General features: G+C 44.5%; 1 protein-coding gene across 4 annotated transcripts in view; it reads left to right on the top strand.

The window, feature by feature from the left end:
- The window catches only part of dusp8a (dual specificity phosphatase 8a), a 39,283-nt gene extending 14,234 nt beyond the window's left edge, over positions 1 to 25,049 (top strand). For 3 of the 4 annotated variants that reach the window (XM_085281695.1, XM_085281698.1, XM_085281696.1), the window contains exons 3-7: positions 2,540 to 2,678; positions 22,071 to 22,237; positions 22,338 to 22,497; positions 22,727 to 22,850; positions 23,181 to 25,049. In XM_085281695.1, the coding sequence (XP_085137821.1) occupies positions 2,540 to 2,678; positions 22,071 to 22,237; positions 22,338 to 22,497; positions 22,727 to 22,850; positions 23,181 to 24,423 (1,833 nt within the window). In that variant the 3' untranslated portion in view covers positions 24,424 to 25,049. Of the gene's footprint in view, positions 1 to 2,539; positions 2,679 to 16,325; positions 16,991 to 22,070; positions 22,238 to 22,337; positions 22,498 to 22,726; positions 22,851 to 23,180 lie in introns of those variants that run through there. The other variant, XM_085281697.1, reaches the window with a different exon arrangement.
- The last annotated feature ends 354 nt before the right edge of the window (positions 25,050 to 25,403 follow it).

The raw sequence follows: 25,403 nt of genomic DNA, 5'->3' as shown, positions 1-25,403 counted from the left end.
ACTTAATTTTATCATTTGCAGCAAATTTATAGATTATTTTCTATATTGTGGTAGTACCACCAAACCTGTGAAAATAAAATGTTAAAAAATGCAACTGCAGTGTCTGTGGTTGTTTGAGAAAAGTATTTAATTATGATGTTTTCTATGTAATGTATGAACACAGTAGTTTCACAGAGAGCGACAGTATTTCCTTTATGAGATTCATTCCATGTTTTCACATTAGAAAGTAAACCTTTTAGACTGCGCAGCTGATAAACAACACCAAAGTGTGCATTGAGCGGTGTGTTTATATTTGTGTTAACGCACGTTTGTACGGTTAAAGGCCTGTAATCCTCAGGCACTGAGATCAGACTCCCAAATTAGATCTGATCCCATTAGGATTATTAGCCAAAATATCCAGGGTTAGTTAGGATGAAGGATGCAGGGAATTTAAAACAAAGACAAAGAGACGCAGGGCAAATAACAAATTGTGCATTGTGGGCAGTTTAATGCTAAAACAGGAAATCATAGAAATGGTGCACTTTAATTACGGTTAAATTAATGCTAATCACCTCCAGGCTCTTTCTTTTTTTGATCTTAATCTGGTTGATATTTTGTACGTGAGTGTATACTGGGCCAGATGGCCTCATAGCTCCATTGCACACAAACCATGATCTTATTATTTTTGCAGTGTATTTTAGCAACAGTTGTTTATTGCAACCACTTTAGGTGATATAGATAAGAAGTCTAAATATCGCAATGCTAATAAATAGAATAAAAAGAAACCAGGGTGTTTGCAATTTTCTGATGGTCTGTGTTGCAGATTATTTATGAAGCTGTTAACAGTAGGCTGCTTGTCGCTATAAGATGTTAACCAGCACTAATTGTCAGTGTCTTTTTGCAATCCCATAATATAGGTCTGGTTACTTCCTTCACATTGGATGAACTATTTATAGAATATCACATCATGTATGTTGTTGGGGTTTTTTTTTTTTTTGCAGATATTGATGTTCACACACATCAAGTGTAGGCTTTGCTGTAAATAACCACTTCTAAATGGTTCCCTGTCATAAGTCATTTGAGAGCTTATAATGGGTAGTCTGTTTTATAAACGAGACCCCAGGTTTTCATTCTTTTAGGTCAGTATTGGTGTTGGATGCAGGCAGGCTTAGCTAAGTCAGCCTTTATTAAGCCAGAGTGAGATTTTAGCATGCTTCAGAGACTGACCTTGTCCTGTCTAAATCACCTGCCTGGCAGTCTTCCAAGCCACTCTGCTACAGCTGCTCTGTAAGCAGAAACATTAGCAAACGCGCTCCAGGTGCACTGTGGAGCTGTGTATATCATGAGTTGTCATCGCCATTGTGCCTTCATGTGCACAGAGAGCAAAGAGACATTGAGGAAGTGGAAGCTAGCAGATATTCAGCGACACTTTGCACATGAGGATGATGTGCTTTTGTTGTTTACTGAGGTACACAAAGAATTCACGACCCGTCTCGTTTCATTGTCGCCGCTCTCCGTTTTCTGTTTCATCTCCTAAATTCCTTTTTTGTCCCCTTTTTCTTTTTCTCAATTTTTGTCTCTATTGTTCACTGACCCAATGTGTAGTTACCCCCACACCTCACCCCAATCCCCCTCCATCCTTTTCTCCCTGTAGCTGGCCCTCCTTCCCGCTCCCTCTCCCGTCTCCTGTCCAGTGGCGGTTCAGTGAGGTAGTGATTCATAGCTGCAGTAGGCGCTGCCTGATGGTCATGTGACCAAAGCCTGCCTGACAACATGGAGAATGAACACAGTCTGGCTAGTTTGTGTGCAGCCTCATGCACATGCTCCCTCATGCAAACACACACACGCAAAGAAATACTTTGTCGCATCAGCGCATGCTCACATCCTCTCATCTTTCTCCCAATCTGACATAAACAGCATCACTATGAAGCCACTGGATGTCCACGCCCTTCGCTATGCAGCCAGCTTTCATGATTTTATCCTCTATTACTGCAATCATCCTTCTCATATTTGTCCAAAACAAAACATTATGACTGAACAGTGCAATACCCTACCCTAATGCAATATTCATAGTCCTGTGCATTATCTTATAACTATAAGCACGCGCAGTGCTTGCTGTTTACTGTTGCAGTCACAGGCACCAGTAAAAGTTTATTGTCAAAACACCCAGTAGTGTGTTTGTGAGTTCCTTTTTATTTATTTTTTATTTTTGTTGCTTCTTCCTGGAAAATGTGAAAGCAGCACAGAGGTCAGGTGTTTGAGGAAACAGGTTTGGTCCCTGCCGCAGCTCATTTACCATCACTGCGCCATCAGAATGCCCTCTTACAATGCCTGGGTTTACTCAGGCGAAAGAAAATATTCCTCAAACCCCACCCACAAGTTTGAATACATGTCATAGATTCAAATGCTGGGGTTGTCCCAAGTCCCAAATTACCCAAGATGCCAATTAGATAGAAATTCCAGTTTTTTCTAACTTGTACTTCCTTGCTGGCTTTGACACAAGATATTTTTGTTGTATAATCAATTGTCTTCTCTTCCTTGTTGTTTATCTTCTGTGCAGGTTGAGCTGGGCAGGAAGCAGGAAGTGGTGGTTTATGACCAGAGTTCCAAAGAAGCAGGGCATCTGTCCAAAGATGGTTTTGTGCACATTCTCATGGGAAAGTTGGAGGGCACCTTCCACAAAGTCTCCCTTCTCACCGGTAAGACATGTGTGGTGTTGGTGGTGGTGCAAAAGAAAAGGGGAAAGAGCAGACTTTGTATATCTCAAAGCCTGTTTTCCTTTGTGTGTGTGTGTATGCACTGCTATTTATTGTAGCCCGAACAGGTGCACTGTTGTCGTTGCACAGTTTGATCAGCAGATGTCACTCATGAGAACAACAGGACAACAATGTAGCCCTTAGTCAGTTCCCCATTTCTTAACACTATACTAGTGTTCTGACTTCGTGGTGTAAGGTTTGCAGGTATGTGTGAGCCCAGGAGGGAGAGGGGAAGTAAACTCCCCTGCACTCTTCCCCTTACCCAGCATCTCTGCAGTAACGGTGAAGCTCAACTTTCAATCCTCTGGCCTTATTTATCACAGTTATTACCCTGTCGTAGTGTCCACTAAGCACACTGAGATTTATAATTGAGCCCCACCAAGACTGTTAATAGTCGTTGAGTTAATAACATCTTGATTGTGGTGGCTGTAGCTTTTTAAGGGATGATATTACACACACACATATCCGCCCGCCGAGGCTTATGAATCTGTCCCAAATATGTCAGTGCAGAATGGGGAGTGTAATCTGCCTCAGTCAGGATTTGAAACGAGGCAGCGGAGGCATGCTGCTCTTGCAAATCTCGGCTCTTCTCTCTGCATCCCCATTCTTCTCCTCTTCCCTCCGCTGGGAGATTAGTGCTTTTTTCATGAGTCATTCACGGATGCCTAGGATTGCCTGAAAGCACACAGCCTCTACAATTTGTCACAGAAGTGTACTGAGCGCATGCTTTGGGTGGACACACCCGTGCATACAAAGTGCATACACACGACCGCGTTTGATGCCTCACACACACGAACACAAACACACACTCTCTGATTACTGAAAAGCCGGGATTTTGTTAATACTGAAGGACCCCCTGTCAGCAGCTCCCTCCTCGTTATCAATCTCGGCTCGTTCTCGTTGTGTTTCTTCAACAGAGGAAGAAAAAGAGGAATCACACCTCTTCCATTTTTGTCCCCGCTTTTCTGCTGTTTCCACGACAACAGTGGCAGAGAATATTCTCCTGTAGGACTCAGCCAATGGCGTCCGCTTTTGTTTGGGTGGTTGTAATATTGGGGTCAGTGGAGCTAGCAGCAGCGTTGTATACATAATATTTGTCTGTATTTGCAGTGCATGCATGCAGGTGGGTGGTGTTGCATGCATGTGCCTGCATGCATTATGACGTTATGTGAACGATTGCTGTGGGATCTGCTTATGTGGGGAAAAAAGCATCAGTGTGAAGGTGTTAGAGATAAGAATAGGATATGCTTGTCAGGATTTTTAAGTGTTGCTGTTAAGTTGCCTTTATTAATGTGACAATGTTTATATTATAATTGGGGATGACGGGCATTCTTGTTCATTGCGTCTGCACAGTTTGCAGCAACAAAGTGCCTGGTGTCTAAAAGGACGCTTGTCTTTTCTGTTACAAAAAAACCCCACAGTGGCACAATGTGTGATTTGTGAACAAACTGAGCCCAGAGAAAGTTCAAAGGTCAGGGGTCACGATGTGCCATCTTGGATCTCGAGCTCTTCACAGAGCAGTGAAAGCAAGCATGCAAGAAAACTATTTTTCGAAATGGGCCACTGGTTTGACAGAATTACTCATTTGAAGATGTCACACTTGCCTCCTAAAAACCAGTAAAAAGTTGCTCACCTGGTTTTGTGAATGACCAAAGGCCACCACATGCACTAGCCTTTCCCAGCCATTCCTCCCACTCACTCACTGCTTTCCCATCCACTCTCTGTACTTTACTGTTAAATAAAAGCCGAAGATGTCAAAAATGAAACCCACCCAAAATAAAGTAATGGATTAAATAATGAGTAAAAACGTATGCTTCTTTTTGTCCATCCTTTATTTTTTTGTCCTGTCTCTGCCTCCTCATTCTTGACTTTAATTGGCATTACTCCCGTCTCCCAAATTTAAAAAAATAATCCCAGTTCACACCTCCCTCTCCGCCCACCTTATGCTTTTACACCTCCCTTCTACTGAACCTCTGATTTATGCTACTAATAATTCCCGTGGTGACCTCATATCTGACTGAGGACTTATTTTCAGCCTCACACCAGACGTACACACTACGCAGAGTGTAGCACTGGTGCAAATCCAGTGAGGGGTAATGTGGGTGGGTAAAGGAGGGAGAAATGGATTGCGAGATGAAAAGAATCCATAAATGGGATGAACAGGGTGAATTTGAGAATAATTATGAAGCTGCCTGTCTGAGGGGAGGTTGATTTTTCTACCTTAAATGTCAGTTATGCAGACGCTTGCCAAAGGGAGATTAAGGCAACATTTCTGAAAGGGATTTATGTTTTTTGCATTTTTAAACCTAATGCTTATTGACGTAAATTTCCTTTCAACTAGGGGAAATAAGACAGGAGAAGACAGGAGATGCCAGATAAGCTGCCTGAATGAAATGTTACACAATCATAATGAATGCTCTGGGAACATATTGATCCCAAAACAATCTGTGACCCCTCTCAGGTTTCCACCATTCAGTAATTGATCAACTGGAAAGCACACCATGTCGTTACATGTGGAAAACGTCATACTGGTAGCATTGTCCCAAAAGGGCAATTGTTTTTGTGAATGAAATTACTAATGCAGATTCTCACCCGGTATTAAAGAATGCATTCACGCTGGATGTAGTTGTACTTGGAGAGTGTCCTTGTGAATCCATGCAAGCACAAAGGTTAAGGTTATGCTACTTCATTGATTGCGTGAAAGTGTTTGTGAGAAACATGCCTCTCTCAGGACAGCTGTATTTTTAACACAGTGGTGATCTCACCCAGTTGGAGCTCAAGCTGATGCGTCTTGCCTTTTTCAGAGTTCTGATAGTGTGTGTGTGTGTGTGTGTGTGTGTGTGTGTGTGTAGAGGGAGAGATCATCACTTGGTTGGAGCCAGCTGCCTCCCCAGTGGCTCTAAAGTTTGTGCATTTCCCACCAATCTGCAAGCACACAGCCAAATTGGAGACAACGCTGAACACTCCCTGCTAGTGTGGGGCTAGGTGGTATGTTAGCCGATGCCAGCTGTGTCATACGTCACAGCAGCCCCGCTATAGAACTGACAGCATGAAATGTTTTGCTGCCGTGTTCTAGTTTCAGCAGTCTAATATGCAAGACAGAATAAAAAGAGAACTTTCAAAAAGGCTACTCATGAGCTGTGGATGAAAAGAGAGTTGGGTAGTGTTTTCAAGTGGAAGGGAGGTGGAGATAAAAATAACAATATGTTTTATTCATAGCACATTTTTTTCCTTTTTTTTTTCAAGTACTTTAAGTTGAGGGGGTGACAGCTAGAAATTAGGAAATTAAACACATGCAAAAATAGCATTATAAAAGCACCATCACAGCAGTTGGGTCATAAAGAGGAAATGAAGGTGCGGGAACATGCAGATGTATATGTCATCCATGTAATGTGTGAGTCTACAGAGTTTTCTAATGTGTGAGACTCCTTCTAATCTTCTCTTGCACCATCTGCCAGTGTTTTTCGTGGGATTACTAAAACACCACACCGTTAGGTCAAAGGGAAAAAGGAGAGAAAGGGGACACCAACTGAAATGAGGTAGTGACAAGGGACAAGGGACATGTCTAAATAGTCTATAGTGGCAGCACTTGACTGCACTCATAGTGCAGAGGTAATCCTGAAACAGTTATGTGGCCAAAGGAAAATAAAGTTTTGCAGTGTATTAATCCTAAATTTGAAGTGTTTGCTGCCTTTTCACTCTCATATAGCTTTTAAAAAAAATTGTACTATTTCGCTACATAGGTGAATTAAGAATATTCACTGACATGTTCAGGGCGATGATGTCAGTGAATATTTGAGTGATTTCACAGATGAACAGGCCTCGTCAGGTTTGTGCTGTTTCACATTCCGTTGAAGACACACACATCAATCAAACTGCGTTGTTTCACAATAAAATGTGACAAAATGAGTTATGCTATTCTAGTATTGCACGACAGTTTTAAGTGTCCAGTAGATGGACAGTGTTGTCCCTGATACAGAGTCCTATGAACTGCATTGAAAAGAGTTCATTTATATACTGTAGCATGTGATCTGGGGCACAGTTTTTGATTTTTTTTCTGTCTCCCACGCAAAAGCACACAAGAGACAAGGCAGTGACATACTGATGGGAGGTATCAGGAGATGAAAGGTGCCTCTCTCTCATTTTCTTTCACTTGCACTTTCTTTGTCATGCACATTGTAAATAATGCAGACACATACAGGAGCTGCTGTGTTCCTCTGGGCTTTGATGACATCAGGTTAGGGTGTTATTGCACAGACACGGGGGTACAAAGGTCAAGTAAGTTACGGCTCATTCTCGTGTGCTGTTATACAACAGTGTGGGGAGTGTTTTTCGTGTGTGTGTGCGTGTGTGTGCAGACATTAGAGAGAAGCTGAAGAGGTGAGGTAATCATGGGAGGCACAACCTTACAATGCAGCCGTTCAGACATTCCAATGAGCTACATAAGGAGGTCTGTTTGTGAGCATGCATGTTTTTGTGCGTGCATGAATATGTGCATATAAAGCAGAGCACGAATGAGTATGAGGCAATGTTTTGGAGTATTTGTGTGAGAAAAGACATAATAGACAAATGAGAGCAATTGAGGAGATGAGGTAATACTCCTTATTTCATCCTGAATGTGTGCGTGAGTATGCGTGTGCGTGTCAGAGCCTGTGTGGTCACAGAGCTCACTCAGAGAGACAGGTCGCACTGCTCGGTGTTTGTGAGCCTCCACAGAAATGAAAGACTTTCTTTCCTTCTGGAGCCCAGCATGAAGTCTCCCTTTCTGAAGCTGAAGCCTGAGGTGAAGAAACTGCTTACACACACACACAATTTACGCGGACACCTGCAGCGCGCATGTGTGTTTGAGATGCTTCAACAGATGCGGATCACCAGTTTTATGTGATCGGAAACTGCTAAAAATGTATCTGCTGTAAAAGTTTTATAGTTTTGCTTGGGGGTCTGGGTTCTGTCGGCTTCTAAAGATAAACGTGTGATGGAAAATGACGTGATCGATCAAGTTGTGTAAACAGTGTTTGAATGACATTTGCCTACTGCTTTATGCCTCCAGGTGTGTTATCATTGGTCAGAGGTTGCAGACTAATTGTGGATGTGTGTCTGAGGTCCATTTTTTTCTCCCCACCTACAACTTTTCTCTCTTCAGCTTCTCCGTCACCCCCTTCTTTCCTGTGTATACTAACCTCCTAACCTGCCCCTTCTGCACCTCTCTGCTCCTTTCTGCCCCTCCACGTCCCCCTCCTACCTCTCAATTACGCCAATGGGAGTTCTAGCAGATCAATGATTTCATTGAGAAGGAGCCAGTGGTGCCATTAGGAGGTGAGCTCACCGTCCCCAGGGAGAACTGACACAGTATTCTCAATGACCTCGCCTTCCTCAGCAGTCCTCTTTACATCTCTCCTTCAACCCCCTTTACCTTCCCCCTTACTTCTACTTCGCTTTACCCATACCCTTCTCCTCCTCCTCTTCCTCCTTCCTCTCTTCTGTTTCATGGTGCTGAGAACAGAGCTCTATTTTTAGGCCCAGACTCCTGCGGTCGTCACATCTGGCGCCAGTGGCCTCGATGCTCTCACCCTGGCCTGTAGATACACAACACATACCGGCCCCACCCCAGCCAGCACCGCGGGAGCACAAAGGTCAAAGAATAAAGGCTATAAAATATCTATGACATCACCTCCCGCCTCAGAAAAGTGTGACATAGTTTGAAAAGCCCTCTAACTGGACAGTGACATAATGCTCAGTTTTCTGCTTTGTAGGTAATGACCTTGATGAGATATTGGGCAAACCCTTAACTTGTGCACACACTTAAGAAAGCTTGCAAATACGTGCACATGTGGACAGACACTCTTACACACACACATAAATATGGTAACAAAGCCCAGAGGAGGTCAGTACCAAGTTGCATTTTATGTAACAATGTTCTGTTTCTGCCAGTGTTCTCGCCCCCTCCCCCGTCCGTCTCATTGGCCTCACATGATGAGCTTGATGTCATTTTCCCCTTCTTTCCCTTAAATTTGGGAGAACAAAAACAGGCCAGCATATGTGCATGTTTATGTGTGTGCACAGTGTGATGCACGCGCATGTGTGTGTGTGTGTGCGTGTGTTTATGTGAGCTGCTGCCAAATGTTTCCACCATGACGTGATCTCACTGCTCTGCTTGCCTTCTGCTCTTCTTCCTTTTCTCCTCCATCACCGAGTCCCTTGCACACACACACACACACACACACGCACACAGACGCACAAGAGAAACACATTGTTGTACGCATATACTTTGACATGCAAAGGAGAAGACTGAAGGTTTCTCCCAGATCCCGGTATGGGAGAGATGTGCATAAATTTCAAGTAGTGTGGATATGTCTGTGAATGAGACTCTGGTACTGATACTTAAGCTTAGAAGAATTAAAATAACTTTAATCGTGGGAAGAAATTAACATAAAGTTCACAGTGATTCAGAATAACATGTGTGGCAAAGACAAAACATGACTGTAAAAAATAACCATTAAGGGTTTAAATTAGGGTTTTGTTTACACATGCAGAATTAATATTTGCTTACTTTTTTGATGTTTTACTCTTGGTAAACTTTTTGGCAAAATCCTGTGACGTTGACCTAAATACATACTTGTTTATAGTATAGGTATTTAAGCTGGTTTATGTATACAGTCTGTTCATACCTTCTGTGTCCTGCTGCATTGGAACTCTAGACTCTATCTAGAGGCCTTTTGAACGTCCCAGCCTGCCCCCGGTCATACATTCATCCAGCAGGGGATAAAAATAGTTTGTTGAAACTGTTACCTAGGCAGTGTCAACACATCGGGTCAACAGGAGCTGAAGCTGAACAGTGTGCTACCCAAAGCTCGCTTCACCCCCATCAGCACCTCATAACTCAAACCTCATCATGAGTTTGGGCCAAGTATTCGCTAGTTTGGTTGCTACACCGTCAGCTTACCGCTGAGGCGCTTACCCTGACGTCTCTGACACACATGTGGAGTGGAAATTTCCAAAGGCAGAAGAAAAGGGAAAGGAGTAGCTAACAATTATGCTAGTTTATCCTACCGAGGCCTGGACTGCATCCACCAGATTCCATTCATGCTCGGACTGCCCACTGCCGCTCCTGTCATAACGTCATTCCTTGGAACAATGGTGGATTCCTGTTTATCACTGGGCTGTCTTTGATGCACTTTATCTCTGGCATGCCACAGAGCTGCTTCCTTATTTACCTACTGAAAAGACTCCACTTTTACTGTGTGGACAAGGTCCATGTCTTTGCAGACTTGTACTTTGTTCCCTTTAAACTTATAGCACCAGATGATCTGCTTTAATATGCTGTTTGCTAATTATTCTCCAAAAAGGGTTGAGAAAGGTTCTTCTTTTCCAGACTAGTAGCAGAGGAGTAGAATAGTTGCCTGTTACAGTGCTGATACTTTAAATCCTGTGTGGTTTAACACTTTTCCTGGTATGTATACAGACTTGTAACACAGGTCGTTTTACCGTAAATACATGCTGATCACACACTGAAATGTTTGGGTTCAACCTCGAGGGCTGCTGCTGTTTCCTGATAAAAGAGGGAGATTTTCTATCTCCACAGCAACAGGCTAATTTTGGAGTTCCAGGCAAATCCAAACCTTCAGATTGAGGTATGCAGCAGTTTGTGATCATTCTCAGTCCTCCTCATATCTCCCCCTCTGCGGACACACAAAAAACTCACTTATACACACACACATACAGAGATGAAGGCTGGACAGCACTGAGAGGCCACTTCCTCTTGTGTTGTGTAACTACTTCCTGTTTCTGATAAAGTGACATCAGGGTTCCCCAGCGTAAAAGAAAAAGATGTCTAGAGAACATGTATGCACACCAATCTTCTATATATCTATATTTTGTTGTTTTGTATTTGGACTAAAAAGTAAAAGGGAAGCTCAGAAATCCCACCAGCTTTACAGATGATTAAACGGCATGATGTAGGTGTTGGCACAGTGGTGCACGCAGAAACAGCTTGCCCAGTTCCTTCCATGGCATTACGTCATTCCCTTCCTATTGTTCTTCTGTAGCTGACGGAGTGATGTCACTGTCGCATTGTGGATGTGACACATTCACACATGCACACAGTGTCCAGGGCATGTAATGGCCGGAAAAACTAACCTTGACCTCGGGTGTTGCAGTAGCCGCTGTCACCATGTCCTCTACACCCAAATCCAGTCTGCAGGTTACACCCTGCCTTGTGACGGATCTCTGTCCAGGAGGGGAATTGACTGGAAGAATGACATACTTTTTTTTGTTTGTTTTCTTTTCTTTTTTTTTGTCTTTTTGTTGAATTATAAGCTGATTTGTGTTACTTTTCCATTTCTAATATGCCTCAGTATGGTCAAAGAAACCCTGGGAGTCACTAACACATTGATGAGATAATAGTAGTTTTCCTCTTAAAGAATATCACTTAATCTGAAAACACCACTCAGTGACAGGCACAGACAGGCACAGCATATCGTTTGCAGAGAGATGCCCTGGTACAGCCTGAGACTGTCTGAGTTAATTGTAAGACAGGTAGACATGACGCTGAGCTAACAGAGGAGCAGATGGCGTGGCTTCCAGCTCTGTTGTGAGGACAGTGGATCTGTCAATCTGCCTGCTGTGCTGGTAGGAGCTAATTAACACTAAACTGATCTGAGACCTGCCTGTCTGTCTGCACGTAGCAGTGAAACAAGCCCATTAAAAACAAACAGATCTGGTGTCGGCTCCTCTCTCTCACAGTATCGCCATTATAAGACTGATACCACATGCGAGAGACAATGAGAGAGATGAGGGGTGTTATTCTATGCATTCCAGCTCAGGCCATTTGCATTTAGAATGAAATAGCCATCCGTTCTACTCAAGAGAACCTGTGTAGACAAACTCACCTCTGGGGAAATCAGAGCAGGGTGAAGTGTGTGCTCTTAATGCACGCACACATTCGCGTTCTTCATGTTTTCATTACTGTATTGTCATGGACATGGTTTCTGCACATATTCAGCCTGTTTTGCACACACACATACATTATTCATCCATATAAAACCGCAGAAAACAGCTGTAAGCTGTCTCGCTGTATAAAGATAAAGTTAACATTTATTTTATATGCACTCAAAGTGAATGCACAGGCTTTATATGCACGCAAGATACACATGCAGTGGCCAGCAGCGATTCATATTGAAACTTAACAGTCCCCCTTTGTCTCCACATGCATACACAGACACACACACACACACCATTCAAAACCTCAAACTGGTATTTTTAAGTAGTTCATCTGGTTTATGAAAACCCGTCTGGTCCTGAAAGCCCCCTTTGGTGTGCTTGATAGCTTACCCTTTTTAGCTTCTCCCCGTTTTGTGTGTCTGTGTGTGTTTATACTTTGTGGAAATGCTTGAGTGAGTGTCTAAAAGTAAGTCTAAACTAATTTCTTGCCAGTGAGAGAGATTTACTGGTGCAGTAACCCCCGGGTTCTGAGCTTCTCCAGGGGCTTAAGTTGTTTGGAGGGTAGGGGGGTCTGCCGAATGAGTGCTACGAGCTAGCATCCCTCGAGGCTGTGCAGATAGAGATCAGACTGCCTCATGCCCAGCCTCACACATGACCAGGTGGTGCATCAGTGCACCCCTAATCTTGTGCTTCCTTCTCTCGATTGCATCTAAGAACCACCACCTGCCCTTCCCTCCGATTCCCTGTTTTCACTTCCTCAACCCTTTTGATGTTATCATATGTAACGAAGACATAAAGCTTCTCTATATGTCTGAGAGACTCACATATTTACACACTTTTCTGTTCTAAAAAGCTGAACAGAAAATTTCAGTAGTGTGTGCAGATTAATGGTGGTGCAATTATAGATGTTTGAAAAAGAGTCAAGATGAGCACACACACAATACCGGTGACATTTCTAATGTCCCCTGGCAATATGACAGCATCATTTCAGCTATCTCCCTATTGATTCAAACAGCCCCTCTTCCTCGCCAGTATCCTCCCATGACTTAATCTCCCCCTCCTCTTCTCTTCTTCAGCACTTCCCCCTCCCTCAATTGCTCCATTCCTCGATCCATCCTCCCCTCTTTCTCCCCTGGTGACTACCTCACCCCCCAGGCATGGCAGCTGTGTTCTCCTGTAGGCATTACATCACTGCAAGAGCATCCTTGTTACTGATCCCCTGACAACCAGCACTATCAACACATTTTTGCTCACACACACACACACACACACACACACACACACACACACACACACACACGCACATGCACACATGTGCAGTGATCATACACCTGTGCAAGGGTGCATAAACTTGTATTTACCCACACAGACACAAATAACTATTTACTCTATTCCTATCCCTGGAGCACTAGTCTCTCCTTTCTCTCACCTTTGCACCAGTCATCCTTCTCTCCCGCTCTCTCTCTCTCTCACACACACACAGACACACACACACATGCATTAACTGACAGTCTTCATCAGCCTAACCTGCCGTATCCAGAGGATGACGTCTCTCTTTCCTGTGATATCCTGACAGATGATCCACGGTGTAGAGTGACGCTCCTGTTGCTGCCTGTCTCAGTGGAAAAGGAGGGGGGCTCTGACAAAATATATTAAAGAAAATATTTGTATCAGCAACTCAGTTCAAACAGAGTTTACGGTCATACGTTTTTGATGAGCTGCTGGTGATAAATGTTAAAATTTGTGCTGGTGCAAAAAAAACCCATATATTAACTTTATACTGAGTTATAAAAGAGAACAATATTGGAGTAGAGTTGACTCATTCAGTCCATTAAATAATTAGTCATTAACTATTAATATCAAATTATTCATAATTTAAGCTTAATACATTTTCAGTGCCTAGAATGTGTTTTAGTGCTTTTATCTTAACTTCAAAAAGTTCAATATTTTAAAAGACATTTCAAAGAGTTTATTAAATAATTGAAAGAAAGATTCAGAATATTAACTAATTTATCTTTATGTTCCTATTATGGCCACATAGGCCATCTAGTCTTTGTTATCTATGTGGTGAAAAGTAAAACTTTGTACGTGCAGTAATTACCTTTTATTTAGTAATAAAGATTTGGTTTATTGTGCAAAACCGACCAATTTCACGGCAAAAGTTAAGTTAGTCTTTTTTTTTAACTTAAGGGCAATAAACATAGACTTTTATTTAACATTTAAAGGGGTTTAGAGTTCAGACTGAACCCTGCACTATGCAGTATGTTTGCATTTATGATACATTTACAACATGTAAGCACAGAACTACAAGCTCTATAATCCTCACAACTCTCTACAGTTGTCAGGTGCAAAGGTCGTGTTTCTCCTTTCAATCAACCCAACACCACCATCTCTTGTTGAGGCATTCCCAGTCAGTTCGGACATCCCAGGGCTCCTCGTCCTTTACCCACCTTCTCCGTTTCCTTCCCATACCAACTGCTCATTATCAGTTTTGGCTGGGCTCTGTGTATGTATGTGTGTGTAAACATGCGTCGCCTTAGTAACAAGCTCTGCACCATAAAAGTATGCTCTAAATCTAAGAGAGAATCTCAGCGGAGGGGGCGAGCAAAGTGACCATCCCACCTATTTCTGTAGCTGCAGGGCACACATGTGCAGTCAATAAAGAAGGCCCGGCTGTCATTTATAGCATCTTGGCTGTAATCCTCTAATTAACACATCTACTATTCTCAGCCTTGTTACCCTGCTGAGGACCAGAGGAGGAGGAGAGGAGTATAAAGAGAGCGACAGCATGGTATTTCAGCATGGTATCACCCAGCAGCTACTTTGTTTTGTTGCTGTCGGTTTCCACTGCTCAGAGTTTGCAGGTGTTAGAGCCTCGTGTGTTTCAAAGCTACTTTATGGCTTCGAGCCACACAGCCAGAACAACTAAGCCGAGGCGTGGATTCAAACTGAGGTGATGATCTGTGGGTTTAAAGCGTAGCGACCCCCGGCTGACCACCATGGCATGCCACACCTGTTCAGATGCAAATGGGAGAACAGTGCATGAGTGTGTGTTAAAATGGTGATTGTGGGGTGACGTGTGTTTATTCATAGTTTGACACTCTCCCAAAACCAGTGTCTGCATTTTTCACAAAGCTCATCATTAGGCCCATTTCCTCTCGCGCCCTCTCTTGCAGTTGAACAGAGGATGACGTAAAGCTGTTCTCACCCATGTGTGATCATTCAGGGGTCTGCAGTGATGAGATGAGGTCAGTCAGCATGCAGCTGGCCCCCTAACTGGACATCTTGTATAAGCTTATTTGCCTTTTTTCTCTCGCTCTCTTTTTTTTGGAGCAGTGCGGTGACTTAATGTCATTGAAGTCCATCTGACCTAGTTTGAATGTAATCAGTGCACTGTGAAGTCTCAGCACGGGACAGAAGAGATAGAAAGGACGGTCAACTGGCCTAAACATAGTTGTTTCCATACATCTATTATTTTCAGCCAAAGGTTGATTGGCATAAACGTGTGCTAAAAAGACGAGAAAGCAAGTCTGTATATGCTCTGACTTATTGCAGAAACGCACAAAACACAATAGCCTCATATTAATAACTCGACAAACAGCTGTACCTGCATCGCAGTTTGCTAACACTGAGTCTCTTCCAGTAGTTTTGTGAAGTTTTTTACTGCCTCGTTTCCATAATTGGACTTGTGGCCCACGTGTTTGTCATTCCATAGTACCAAGAGTCTGTGGCCTGTCAAATGGATGGTGGCTGGCTGACCACGAGCTTGTTTGGTCTTTTCATCACCTCTAGTATTTCCTTCCTCTTTTGTCTGCTTTCATTTCTTTCTTTTTTCCATACTTCTGCTCTGCTTTTGCTTTCTTTCTTCTCGCCTGGCTACCTTCACATCCTCCAGACAAAATCGCAGTGTCCAAACACAAACATGTTAGACATGAACCAGTGCAGGAAAAGTGGTGAAGTCACATACATTCCCTCACCTTGAGAGACAAATCAGCTGTCAGCGCACCGCACAGCCTTAATTCCCTCTCCTGCAGTAAGCGTAATGTGCTAAGAGGATGCAGTACATTTAAGGCAATCAACCTAATGTAGGTATTTAGTTTCTACTCAGTAATAGATAGTACTGCATAGCTGTAGGAGTCTAATTATTGTAGATATGATATAATTATCATCAGGTAATCATCCCTAACGTCTCAAATGAATTAAATGAGAAAACAGGAAAACGGTTCATGTAAAAAAAATAAAAATAAAGCATATTTCTGTTTGTTATGTATGACGGCATTTACAAAAACAAGTAACGCCAGTCAGTGAAAGGCTTCCAAAAGCCAAGCATTATCTCTCTCCTCTCTTTCATTGAGAACAAAGACAGTTAAATCTATAACGTAGCTGTTTGTTAACAGCGTGATAGCTGTGGTTTAGCTTCCATCCTACCCTGATAGAGGCCTGTTTTGTAGCTAGGCCCCTGAGGTGGCCGCATATTTGCTGGGTGAGTAAGGAATGTGGTTACATGCCTTAGACATTAGCTATGACGGAGCACTGGCTCCACAAGAGAGGGAGGTAGCAGAGAAGGAGGGAGGGGAGGTTGGGTAGAGTCTGAGCTCACGGCAAGTGAGCTCATTCACCCCCAGAGCTCGAGGAGAGAGTGCAGCTCCGTCATCCTCTTCGCAGAGAGAGAGAGAGAGAGAGGAGGGAGGGAGAGGGAGGAGTGTAAGCCAGTGACTGAGCGAATGAGAGGAAAGGAGAGTGGAGCGGCACAACAATAGTGGGCTGCTCTTCTGGCTGTGGACTCACAGAGACAGAGAGAGCGCTCAGAGGAACACACAGACGCTCTGTAAACCAGCTGCAGGCAGATTACAACTGGCGTTTACATACAGGCGTTACAGGCTACTCACTTTTGTTTTGTCTCTGGCACTCTCTGTGGTCACCATTCTTCACAAAACCACAGAATTACCAAATATTGACGCAGGAGAATTTTAGGAATTTTGTGGTCATTGCATGGGATTTTGGCCATTTGTTGACTTGAGGAGCGTGTCCACAGACATTTTGGACTAGTTTTTGTTCTGCTGGGTCCATTTGCCGAGGGTCACCGGCTGGACAGCTGGAACAGCTAACTTGACTTGAGTGGAGTTTTGTGGACTTGGGGTTTTCAGTGGGCTCACCTTTGTCACTCTTCTGAGGAGAACAGAGTGCGTTCTGGGGGATGCCTCTGGATGTGGTGATTGCCCCAGCAGAGGACTGTTTTTGGCCGGACCTGCAGGACACAGACATGAGGCTGAAGATCAGGGTCCGCCGGATGAAGGAGGGGAGAGAGCTTCGAGGTGTGTATTCACCTGGAGGAGAAGAGATACGTGTGTCTGTGTGGGTGCAAGGTGATAAGATGCAACATGTTTGGATTGAAGTCCTGTGCGTTTGGCATACATGCAGAAGATGGAATGTGATTTATGATATGCATTGAGTTGCATGGCTATGAAATGCACGATTGCTGAATACATGCAGAAAAGGTGCGAACAAGGTGGAAAGCCACTGATAATAGTTTGTGCGCTGCAGATGAGTACACACAGTGGACTGTCAGGTATTTACCATTTCAAGCTTTATCCGAACGAAACATAGCAGTGAAGTGAATTTTTAAGAGTTTTTTTTTCAAGAGAGATGGGATTCTACATCAGGCTAAAAAAGAATTTATTAGGCGTAGCAAGCCAGACCTGAGAGTTGCTGTCCCATCTTTTGTTTTTGGACTTAATTTGTTTAGAGGTATAGAATAGGAAGAAAGGGGATTAAGAAGATGACATCATGAAGATGAGAAGCGATGAAGAGGGAAAAGAGGAGAGAAAAAGAGCTAGTGGGGGAGTGGATGAGAGCTGTGACCCATGGTATGACATAGTGCTCATGCTCTCTCAGCCTGTGGTCATTGAGATGTAAAATTATCACAAAGGCTCTTTCTTTCTCTCTTTCTTTTCCTCTGCTCTTGGCTTTTCTTTCTCGCTCCTGCTCACTCGCTCTCTCTGCAGAATGGTGTCTTGTGGAGATTATGTTATCAATATGTGTGCAGTGTGCACTGCAGGTGTTTAACATAACACCTTTTCACACAGAGCAATGAGGCAATGCAGAGCAATGGAAAAATCCTTTTTATACGACAATACGGCATCGTGCACGTTGCACAAAATATCTCGTCATTTGCTCAAATTAATTTGCTCGTTTTGTAGTTGAACCTTTTGGATAACAGATGTACGTCTATTTAGACGGTACACACAGGGCATTTTAGAGCACCGGCTCAAAGCAGTTATCTGCACCTGTCACTCTTCACATGTGCACATGTGCATGTACGGGTTATATCTACACAACCAGATTCTGCTGCTGTAAGTGTCAAATTCATGTACTCAGAGAAAGCTGGGATGGGTGGGGGATCACACATTTGCCATCAGCAGATGAAAATAGAATTATATGTGTCACAGGTACTGAGCACTTTAACACATCTCTGTGGAAATAGATTTGTCAATGCAGGCTAAATTATATGGTGGTTTATGGTCTTTTATTGCAGTAACACGGTGCTGCTGAAACGGCAGTTGATCAAAGTGGAATATTCCTGCTATCTGTCCAGGAAGATAAAGAGCAATGAAGTTTAACCGTCAGCTAATATGACGTAAATATCGTGCTCTCATTCGCAGCCATCATAAAGCCGATGCTGTGCATGAAAACGATGACCTCATCCTACTATCTCACCCATGTTCTGTCAGTCTACACATTTCTGTCACAAAAACCCACACAAGCGCACACACTTTCATTGCATCGTCAGGCCCCAGCACAGCCTTTGTGGAGCTGAAGTGGGACATGTGTGCAATGATGTCATGTGAGGAGGGTGAGGTGGGGAGGGGAGCGGGTACATTGAGATGCTAATGTCCCCTCATAGTGGAGGGGACAGCTGGAGGGGCACAGAGGATGGCGTCATGTCTCCCCTGATATCAGCCAAAGAGAAAAATGATGGAGGGGGAGTGGGGTAGTCGTTCAATGCCCCCCCACCCCCCCCCCCCCACCCCCTGGGCCTGAAAGCTTGTCTGTGTGCATGAACACGGCTGCTTTGTGTATTGCCCCCCCTACTCCATTAACAGACAAGTAAAAGAGTAAAACGGAGGCTGAAGCACACACACACACACACAGAAAGGGGGTGAGCTTGTGTTGGCAAGGAAGTCAATTGTACGAACAGCAGTGATGTAATAGCAGAGATCCCATTAAACCATAACTTCTAGGCAGGTGTTTTGTGTGCCTCTGTTCATTCGCTTATTCCACCCTCCATTCATCTTTTAGTTTTCTGCAGCAGCACAGCTCTGAAGAGTCTGAATTTGATCTGCTTAACATACACACTTTTCACGTTAGCGAAACAATAGCCCATGCCTTCATACTGAAAGCTGGGTATTAATTTAGATGTGGGAGAGGAGAGGGACTGCTGCTCGCTGCCGGCAAACAAAGAAAGGCCTGAGTGCTCGCCTCTGACGGAGCAAGAGAGAGGAAAATAAGCAGTTGCTTAAATGATGAAGTGGGCAGAGAAAAACGGAAAAAGGAAGTCACCACTGCTGAGAGCTGCCGATGGCGACACAGTGCCCTCTTTCCCGGTTGTGGGTTTTCCTACTCCCCAAACTGCTTTTTTTTTCTTTTTTCTTTTCTTTTCTTCTTTTAAAGAGTATGTTCAGAATTTAGTCACATCCTGCCAGAGTATGGTTTCATGATTTCAGTGTTTGAACAATAATGTGAGAAGCTCTGGTTTTTATTCCACAAAAACAAAACTGTAGGTTTAGGTTGGTATGTCTGTGGGAAATTTAACTCGTGAGTTTAATGCAGGGTGTCAGTTTCTGCTGATTATCATGAAGGTGAACTCATCTCTCCCATTTGACTTTCTGATGTCATCTTCACAGACAGTTGGGCTGGTGTGTGTCACAGGGTATTTTCAGTGACCTCAGTGTGAGTGTACAGTATGTTTATATGTGTGCTTAGATAGGAATGAACGGATGTGTCATCCTTTTCTAATGGAGAATGTGAGGCCACATCTTTTAGGTTTTTTGGTGTATGTGTGCGTAAATCAGTGTGCTCATATGCCCTTGTTTCTTACCAGTATTTGGAGCAGGGTGGTGTCGGTGAGGGGAAGCAAATTGTCATCAACAACACTGCTTTTCTTTGTTGTCTTGGCAACCCTAAGTAGAGCAAGGTCAGGTGACGAGGTGGCAATAACACGCTATCTCCTGTGTGACTAATGTCCATTAGCACCAACCGTGTAAAGCTTTGACTACAAGGAAGGTGTTTGTAATTGTGTTGACGTAATGTCGCTGTAATAGCACTCGAAAAGCCGGAAGGCACACGCAGTCCTGCTTTCTTATCTCTGACTTCAGTCACCCTTTATGCCAGTAACCCCTTACTCACTCATAGGCAAACTCTAGCTGGCCCAACTTTGTGCTTTTTTTGTGTTTATTTAACACGAGATTAGGCGTGCTACACTAGTCGGGACTACAATTATCAGTTCAGTCAATTCAGAATATTTCTGTTCGTGTGTTCATTTCCCTGCACACTCACACACACACATAAACACACAGACCGTGTGGAATGTCCTGTCTTCAGTCCTTCTAACAACTCTCTAACAATGTAAGCACATACAAAAGGAAATGCTTGCTGTGTGATGTAGCTATTCCTGTTGATCCGACTGTCTCCAGGAACATACCACTCCCTCACACAGATACAGTATATGCTATATGTAGTGCAATTTTTTTCACCAGCAGCCTGGGAAGTAGGAAACCAGGAAAGAAACTCTTCAGAGATCCCTTCCTCCCTCTGCTTTATCAATTATCAGTGCTGTAGCACTGCCCGTAGGCTTGCTGCAAGGGGAGAAGCTATTGAGAAACAGTCTAGTGTGAACTCCACACTCTGTCTGTTTAGTCTACGCTATATAGGCCAAGAAAAGGTTTGATCATAGAGTTGTTGCCGTAATGGCAGCAATCCCTCAGCCTCCTCTTGAAAGTTATCCGATTGCTCTTTCTGCATCAAATGCCTCTCTACACTCCACCACCCATGTGGACTGTTGATGTCATCGCTCCGCTGGTTGCCATTAATAGCTGGAAACAGGCAGGCCTTCTTCACTTTGCTCTTAAAGGAACATTGCACCCAGAATAGCACTAGGTCATCGGGATGCACCCAGCCTACTCACCGCTCAAAAGCTGTGCTGTTGTGAAATAGCACCACATACCAAAAGCTGCTATCTTCTGTGGATTTGCACAACCTTTTTACGCAGCTCTCCTGTTTGTTGGGTGCACGCACATGAAATTGTGTTCTCCACATGTGTGCGTCTGTTTGTTTGCCAGTTGTTGTTACTCGAGTAGGGCAGCTGGGTGTGTGTTACAGGGGAAGGCAGCGTCCTGCTTGCACTGTGCTGTGTGTGCTACTTGGGGATAGTGATGTCATGTCTCACTCACTCTCACTAAGTGAATGTGTATGTATGTGTGTGTGTTAAGGTGTGTGCATGCACTGCATCCAGGATTGGGTCAGGGAAGGCTGAACCTAGATTAGGCTCTAATCGTCTTTCTGGGACTCAAGGTTTCCTTGAAGCACTCCCTCTCCTCTCCACACTCCTCAGCGAGGTCAGCACCCAAAGAAGATTCCTACCTCTTTTCCTTGTCCCCCTCCCTGTAGTTGTACAACTGCAGTACTACAGACTATTAATGAGTATGTGTGTGTGTGTGTGTGTGTGTGTGTGTGTGTGTGTGTGTGTGTGTGTGTGTGTGTGTGTGTGTGTGTGTGTGTGTGTGTGTGTGAATTGAGTGGAGAGTGTGTTAATGTCAGTGAGAGTGAATATTGGGATATATTGACCGCAACAGTATGAGATCATTTCTTCAGATCATATCTTCTTCGTCTTCTGTCGTGTGTGTGTGGGTGTGCGTTTGACCATGCATTAGTGTGTGTGTGCTTTTCAGCTGTCAGTGGAGATGTTACTGGGCCTCTGTCCTGGCCCTGCACCTGTGGCCTCTCTCATTCCCTCAGCCTGACGCAATGCTCTGCTACAGGACATGAGCTCATGCAGGAAACGGAGCCACACACACGCACGCATACACATATGCCAAAAGTGGAGCCGCCTGCCTCTTAAAGGGCCAGACGCGCATTCCTGGCCACCCAGCAGTTAACGTAACTCACTCACAGAAGCACAGAGAGCCCCTTTTTTTTCCAGCTCCTGCTGCTCTAAAGGGACCCAGACTTTGTAGCCCAGATTCACCTTTTAAAGACTACTGAGCGTCTGCTAATGATGGTGCAGTGTTCGTGATGGAAGTCTTTGCAGAGTTCCCAGTGCGTGTGTGTTCGTGTGTGTCTAAATGGAAAACCATTCATATGCCTAACCGCTTCTCTCCATCTCTTCTTTCCCTGCAGGAGGCTTTGCAGCTTTTTCCTCCTGTTTCCCCGGCCTGTGTGAAGGGAAGCCCGCCACTGCTCTACCTATGAGCTTGTCCCAGCCCTGCTTGCCTGTAGCTAACGTAGGGCCTACTCGCATCCTGCCTCACCTCTATTTGGGATCACAAAAAGACGTCCTCAATAAGGTATCATTTATTTTGGATATTTTGCCAGTAAAGAATGTCTGACTTGCTCTTACTCGCAATAAAGCATGATGCTAAACCACGTACATGTCCCTCTCTGCAGGATCTGATGGCTCAGAATGGCATCACCTATGTGCTGAATGCCAGCAACACCTGCCCCAAGCCAGACTTTATCAGCGAAAGCCATTTCATGCGCATCCCAGTAAATGACAACTACTGTGAGAAATTACTTCCATGGCTGGACAAAACGAACGAATTCATAGGTAAGGGCATGTTCTGTGTTTTATGTAACCATGCACATGTAATATAGGTAAACTGTCTGCTTAGATGAACCCTTGTACTCTTTCAGGATATGTCTGTTTTTATTCAGTAGACACTGATTTTCTCCCGAGTCTTCCTACTAAAAAGGAGACCTGTCAGTGGTATGCAGTGTTGCATGTATTTTCATATAGTTCTATATATTCATACTTATTTGTTTCCACCTATCAACAGACAAAGCTAAGGTATCAAACTGCAGAGTCATTGTGCACTGCCTGGCTGGAATCTCACGTTCAGCAACCATCGCCATAGCATACATCATGAAGACAATGGGCCTATCATCAGATGATGCCTACAGGTACACCTGCACTTCCCACCCATTAACAGCTGAGCTAAGGTGTCAGTACCAGTAGAAAGACATCCCATTGTTGTCAGGTGGAATCTAATTCTTAGATCCCTGCCAGCAAGCGTAGTTTATACAAAAGGCTTAGCTTTGCCCTGTCAGGACAAGTCTGGCACACTATTATGTATTGTGAATCAGTAAAAGGGCTCACACCCTTTATATAGGTCATTTATTTAATCTTAGGAATTCAGATGTGATTTATTATAAAACCATTACCGCACTTCAGAATACAATTGCTTAGTTGTGTCCTATTTTTTTCAAACTTTTTATTTTTTCTGCTGACAGATTCGTAAAGGACAGAAGACCGTCCATATCCCCCAACTTTAACTTCCTGGGTCAGTTGCTGGAGTTTGAGAAGGGCCTGCGATTACTCCAAGCTTTAACCTCCGATGACAAGAAATCTGAAAACAACACTAAGCAGAATTCAGAGGTTAACGGAGTCATCACAGGTTTCGAGATGAATGGTCATCATAGCAACTGTGACTCATCCACCACAGAGCCACGCATCCCACCGGAACCCAAGCTGTCGTCACCCACCTCTCTCCAGCAAGGCTTCAATGGCCTGCACCTCTCTGCAGAGAGGATCATGGACACTAATCGACTCAAACGCTCCTTCTCCCTAGACATTAAGTCTGTCTATTCCCCTAACAGTCCCCACTGCCCCAACCTGGCACCCACACACTCTGAAGACGTCCCCAAGCTGTGCAAGCTTGACAGCCCAGGAACAGGCATCTCCAATGGTGTCTGTTCTCAGTCTCCCGTCCTTGACAGCCCCAGCTCCTCTGATTCACCATTCCCCTCACCGGGCAGTGGGGGCAGCATAGGAGGCTTGGGATTCAGTGGAAGTGAAGGAGTCCATCGTTCTGGTTCTTCCTCATCCAGACCCAGAAGAAAAACCAAACAAAACTGCAGCAGTTCGCCGATCCACTCCCAACCACGGCAGCCTCCGCAGTCCCTCAACTTGCTGCTGGACCACAAGAGCCCCAGCCTGGAAGAAAACCTAAAGGGCTCCCTGCTCCTCTCATTACCTTCCCTGCCCACTGTGGGTTCTGGGGCTATGTGGACCAAACACAGAGACACTGTCCAAGCCACAACCCCCGTCACTCCAGTCACCCCGACTGCAGATGCTCCCTGGCACTTTGGAGCAGAGGAAGGTGGTCAGGGAGAGATGGAGCTGGGAGCAGGAGAGGTAGGGGGACAGGAGTCGTCGGTGAGGTTCGGTAGCAGCTCGGCGTATGTGGCATTTGGGTGTAGCGAAGGTGTGCGGTTACGAGACAAATCCCAGAGGGAGAAGCCGTCAGCACCACAGACGCAGCGAGACCTCCGAGACTCTTCGTCGTCTTCAGCAGTGACAATGTCCACCAGCTCGAGTCACAGTGGGGCTGCATCTGAAAAGCAGTTCAAGCGGCGCAGCTGTCAGATGGAGTTTGAGGAGGGCATCTCCGAGACAAGGTCCAGGGAAGAACTGGGGAAAATTGGGAAGCAGTCAAGCTTCTCTGGGAGCATGGAGATCATAGAGGTATCCTGACAGATAATGACATCATCAGAGCTGCCCCTTGGGGGCAAAAATGGACCTAGTTAGAGGGAGCACAGGAAGAGGACATTCAAGGTGGAGCCGAGGAGTTGTTATTGGGGTTTTTTAAGCTCCCCTTACAGACAGTGTTAAAGACTCTAGTTGAGAGAAGGACAAATGCAAGCTGAGCGTTAATGTGAAAAGGTTAGCATTCGCACCTGGACAGACAGAGCCTCAGATGTGGTGCTTGGCAGACCATAACCATCCTGAACTCTTGTACAAAAATGAAGAAAAATCTTGGGGGGGGAGGGAGGTAAAGAGGACAAATCTAGGTACTGAACTCTTTATGTTTATGAGCTCTGTCCCAGACAAAATGAAACAGCCCAGGGCAAATGTTGCATCCTTAATATATAGAATTCTTCCCTTATTTTGACAGAGTTGAGACACAAACTGCTTGCCTGTGGTCAAACGTAGCGTGTTTCAGTGGGTGTATAGCTTGTGATTTGAGCCAAGCCTGATGTTCTCTCTCCCAACGCTTCACCCCGGTTTCGATAAGCCTCATAAGCTCGCACGGCTACGTTTGTCCCCCTTCCCAGTGGCTCTGCCTACTACAGGGAAAACAATAAAGGACTCCTTAACAGCACCATATCCTCACATCGCCACAGCACAAGGCAGAGAGACCCAAAGGACTTAATATTAAGGCGGTACTGCACCCTGACAATGAAGGATCCTCTGCATTTTGTTGATGAAAAACTATTTGAAGAATGGGCAGTGTTTCCCCCTCCTAAAGCACAGTGCGCCTTTCCTGACTTTGTTCCCTTGTTTCCAGTGTTAACAGCGTGATGGGACTGAGGTTTCAGGATGCTGATGAGGGTATGCGTTAATAACCCCTCAGCTCGCTATTAGACCCCCTCTGAGCCTCCTCCCACTCCTTCCAGTCACCACCTATGGTCGCCACTGAGCATGCACCTGAGAGGCTGACTACAGACAGACGA

Source organism: Mchenga conophoros, linkage group LG7, assembly GCF_057382185.1.
Source record: "Mchenga conophoros isolate Kocher_MC1m ecotype Shallow Benthic linkage group LG7, M_conophoros_male_GT1.1, whole genome shotgun sequence".
Lineage (NCBI taxonomy): Eukaryota > Metazoa > Chordata > Actinopteri > Cichliformes > Cichlidae > Mchenga > Mchenga conophoros.
The sequence above is the reverse complement of the archived record's forward strand: the minus strand, read 5'-3'. Positions and strand labels throughout refer to the sequence as shown.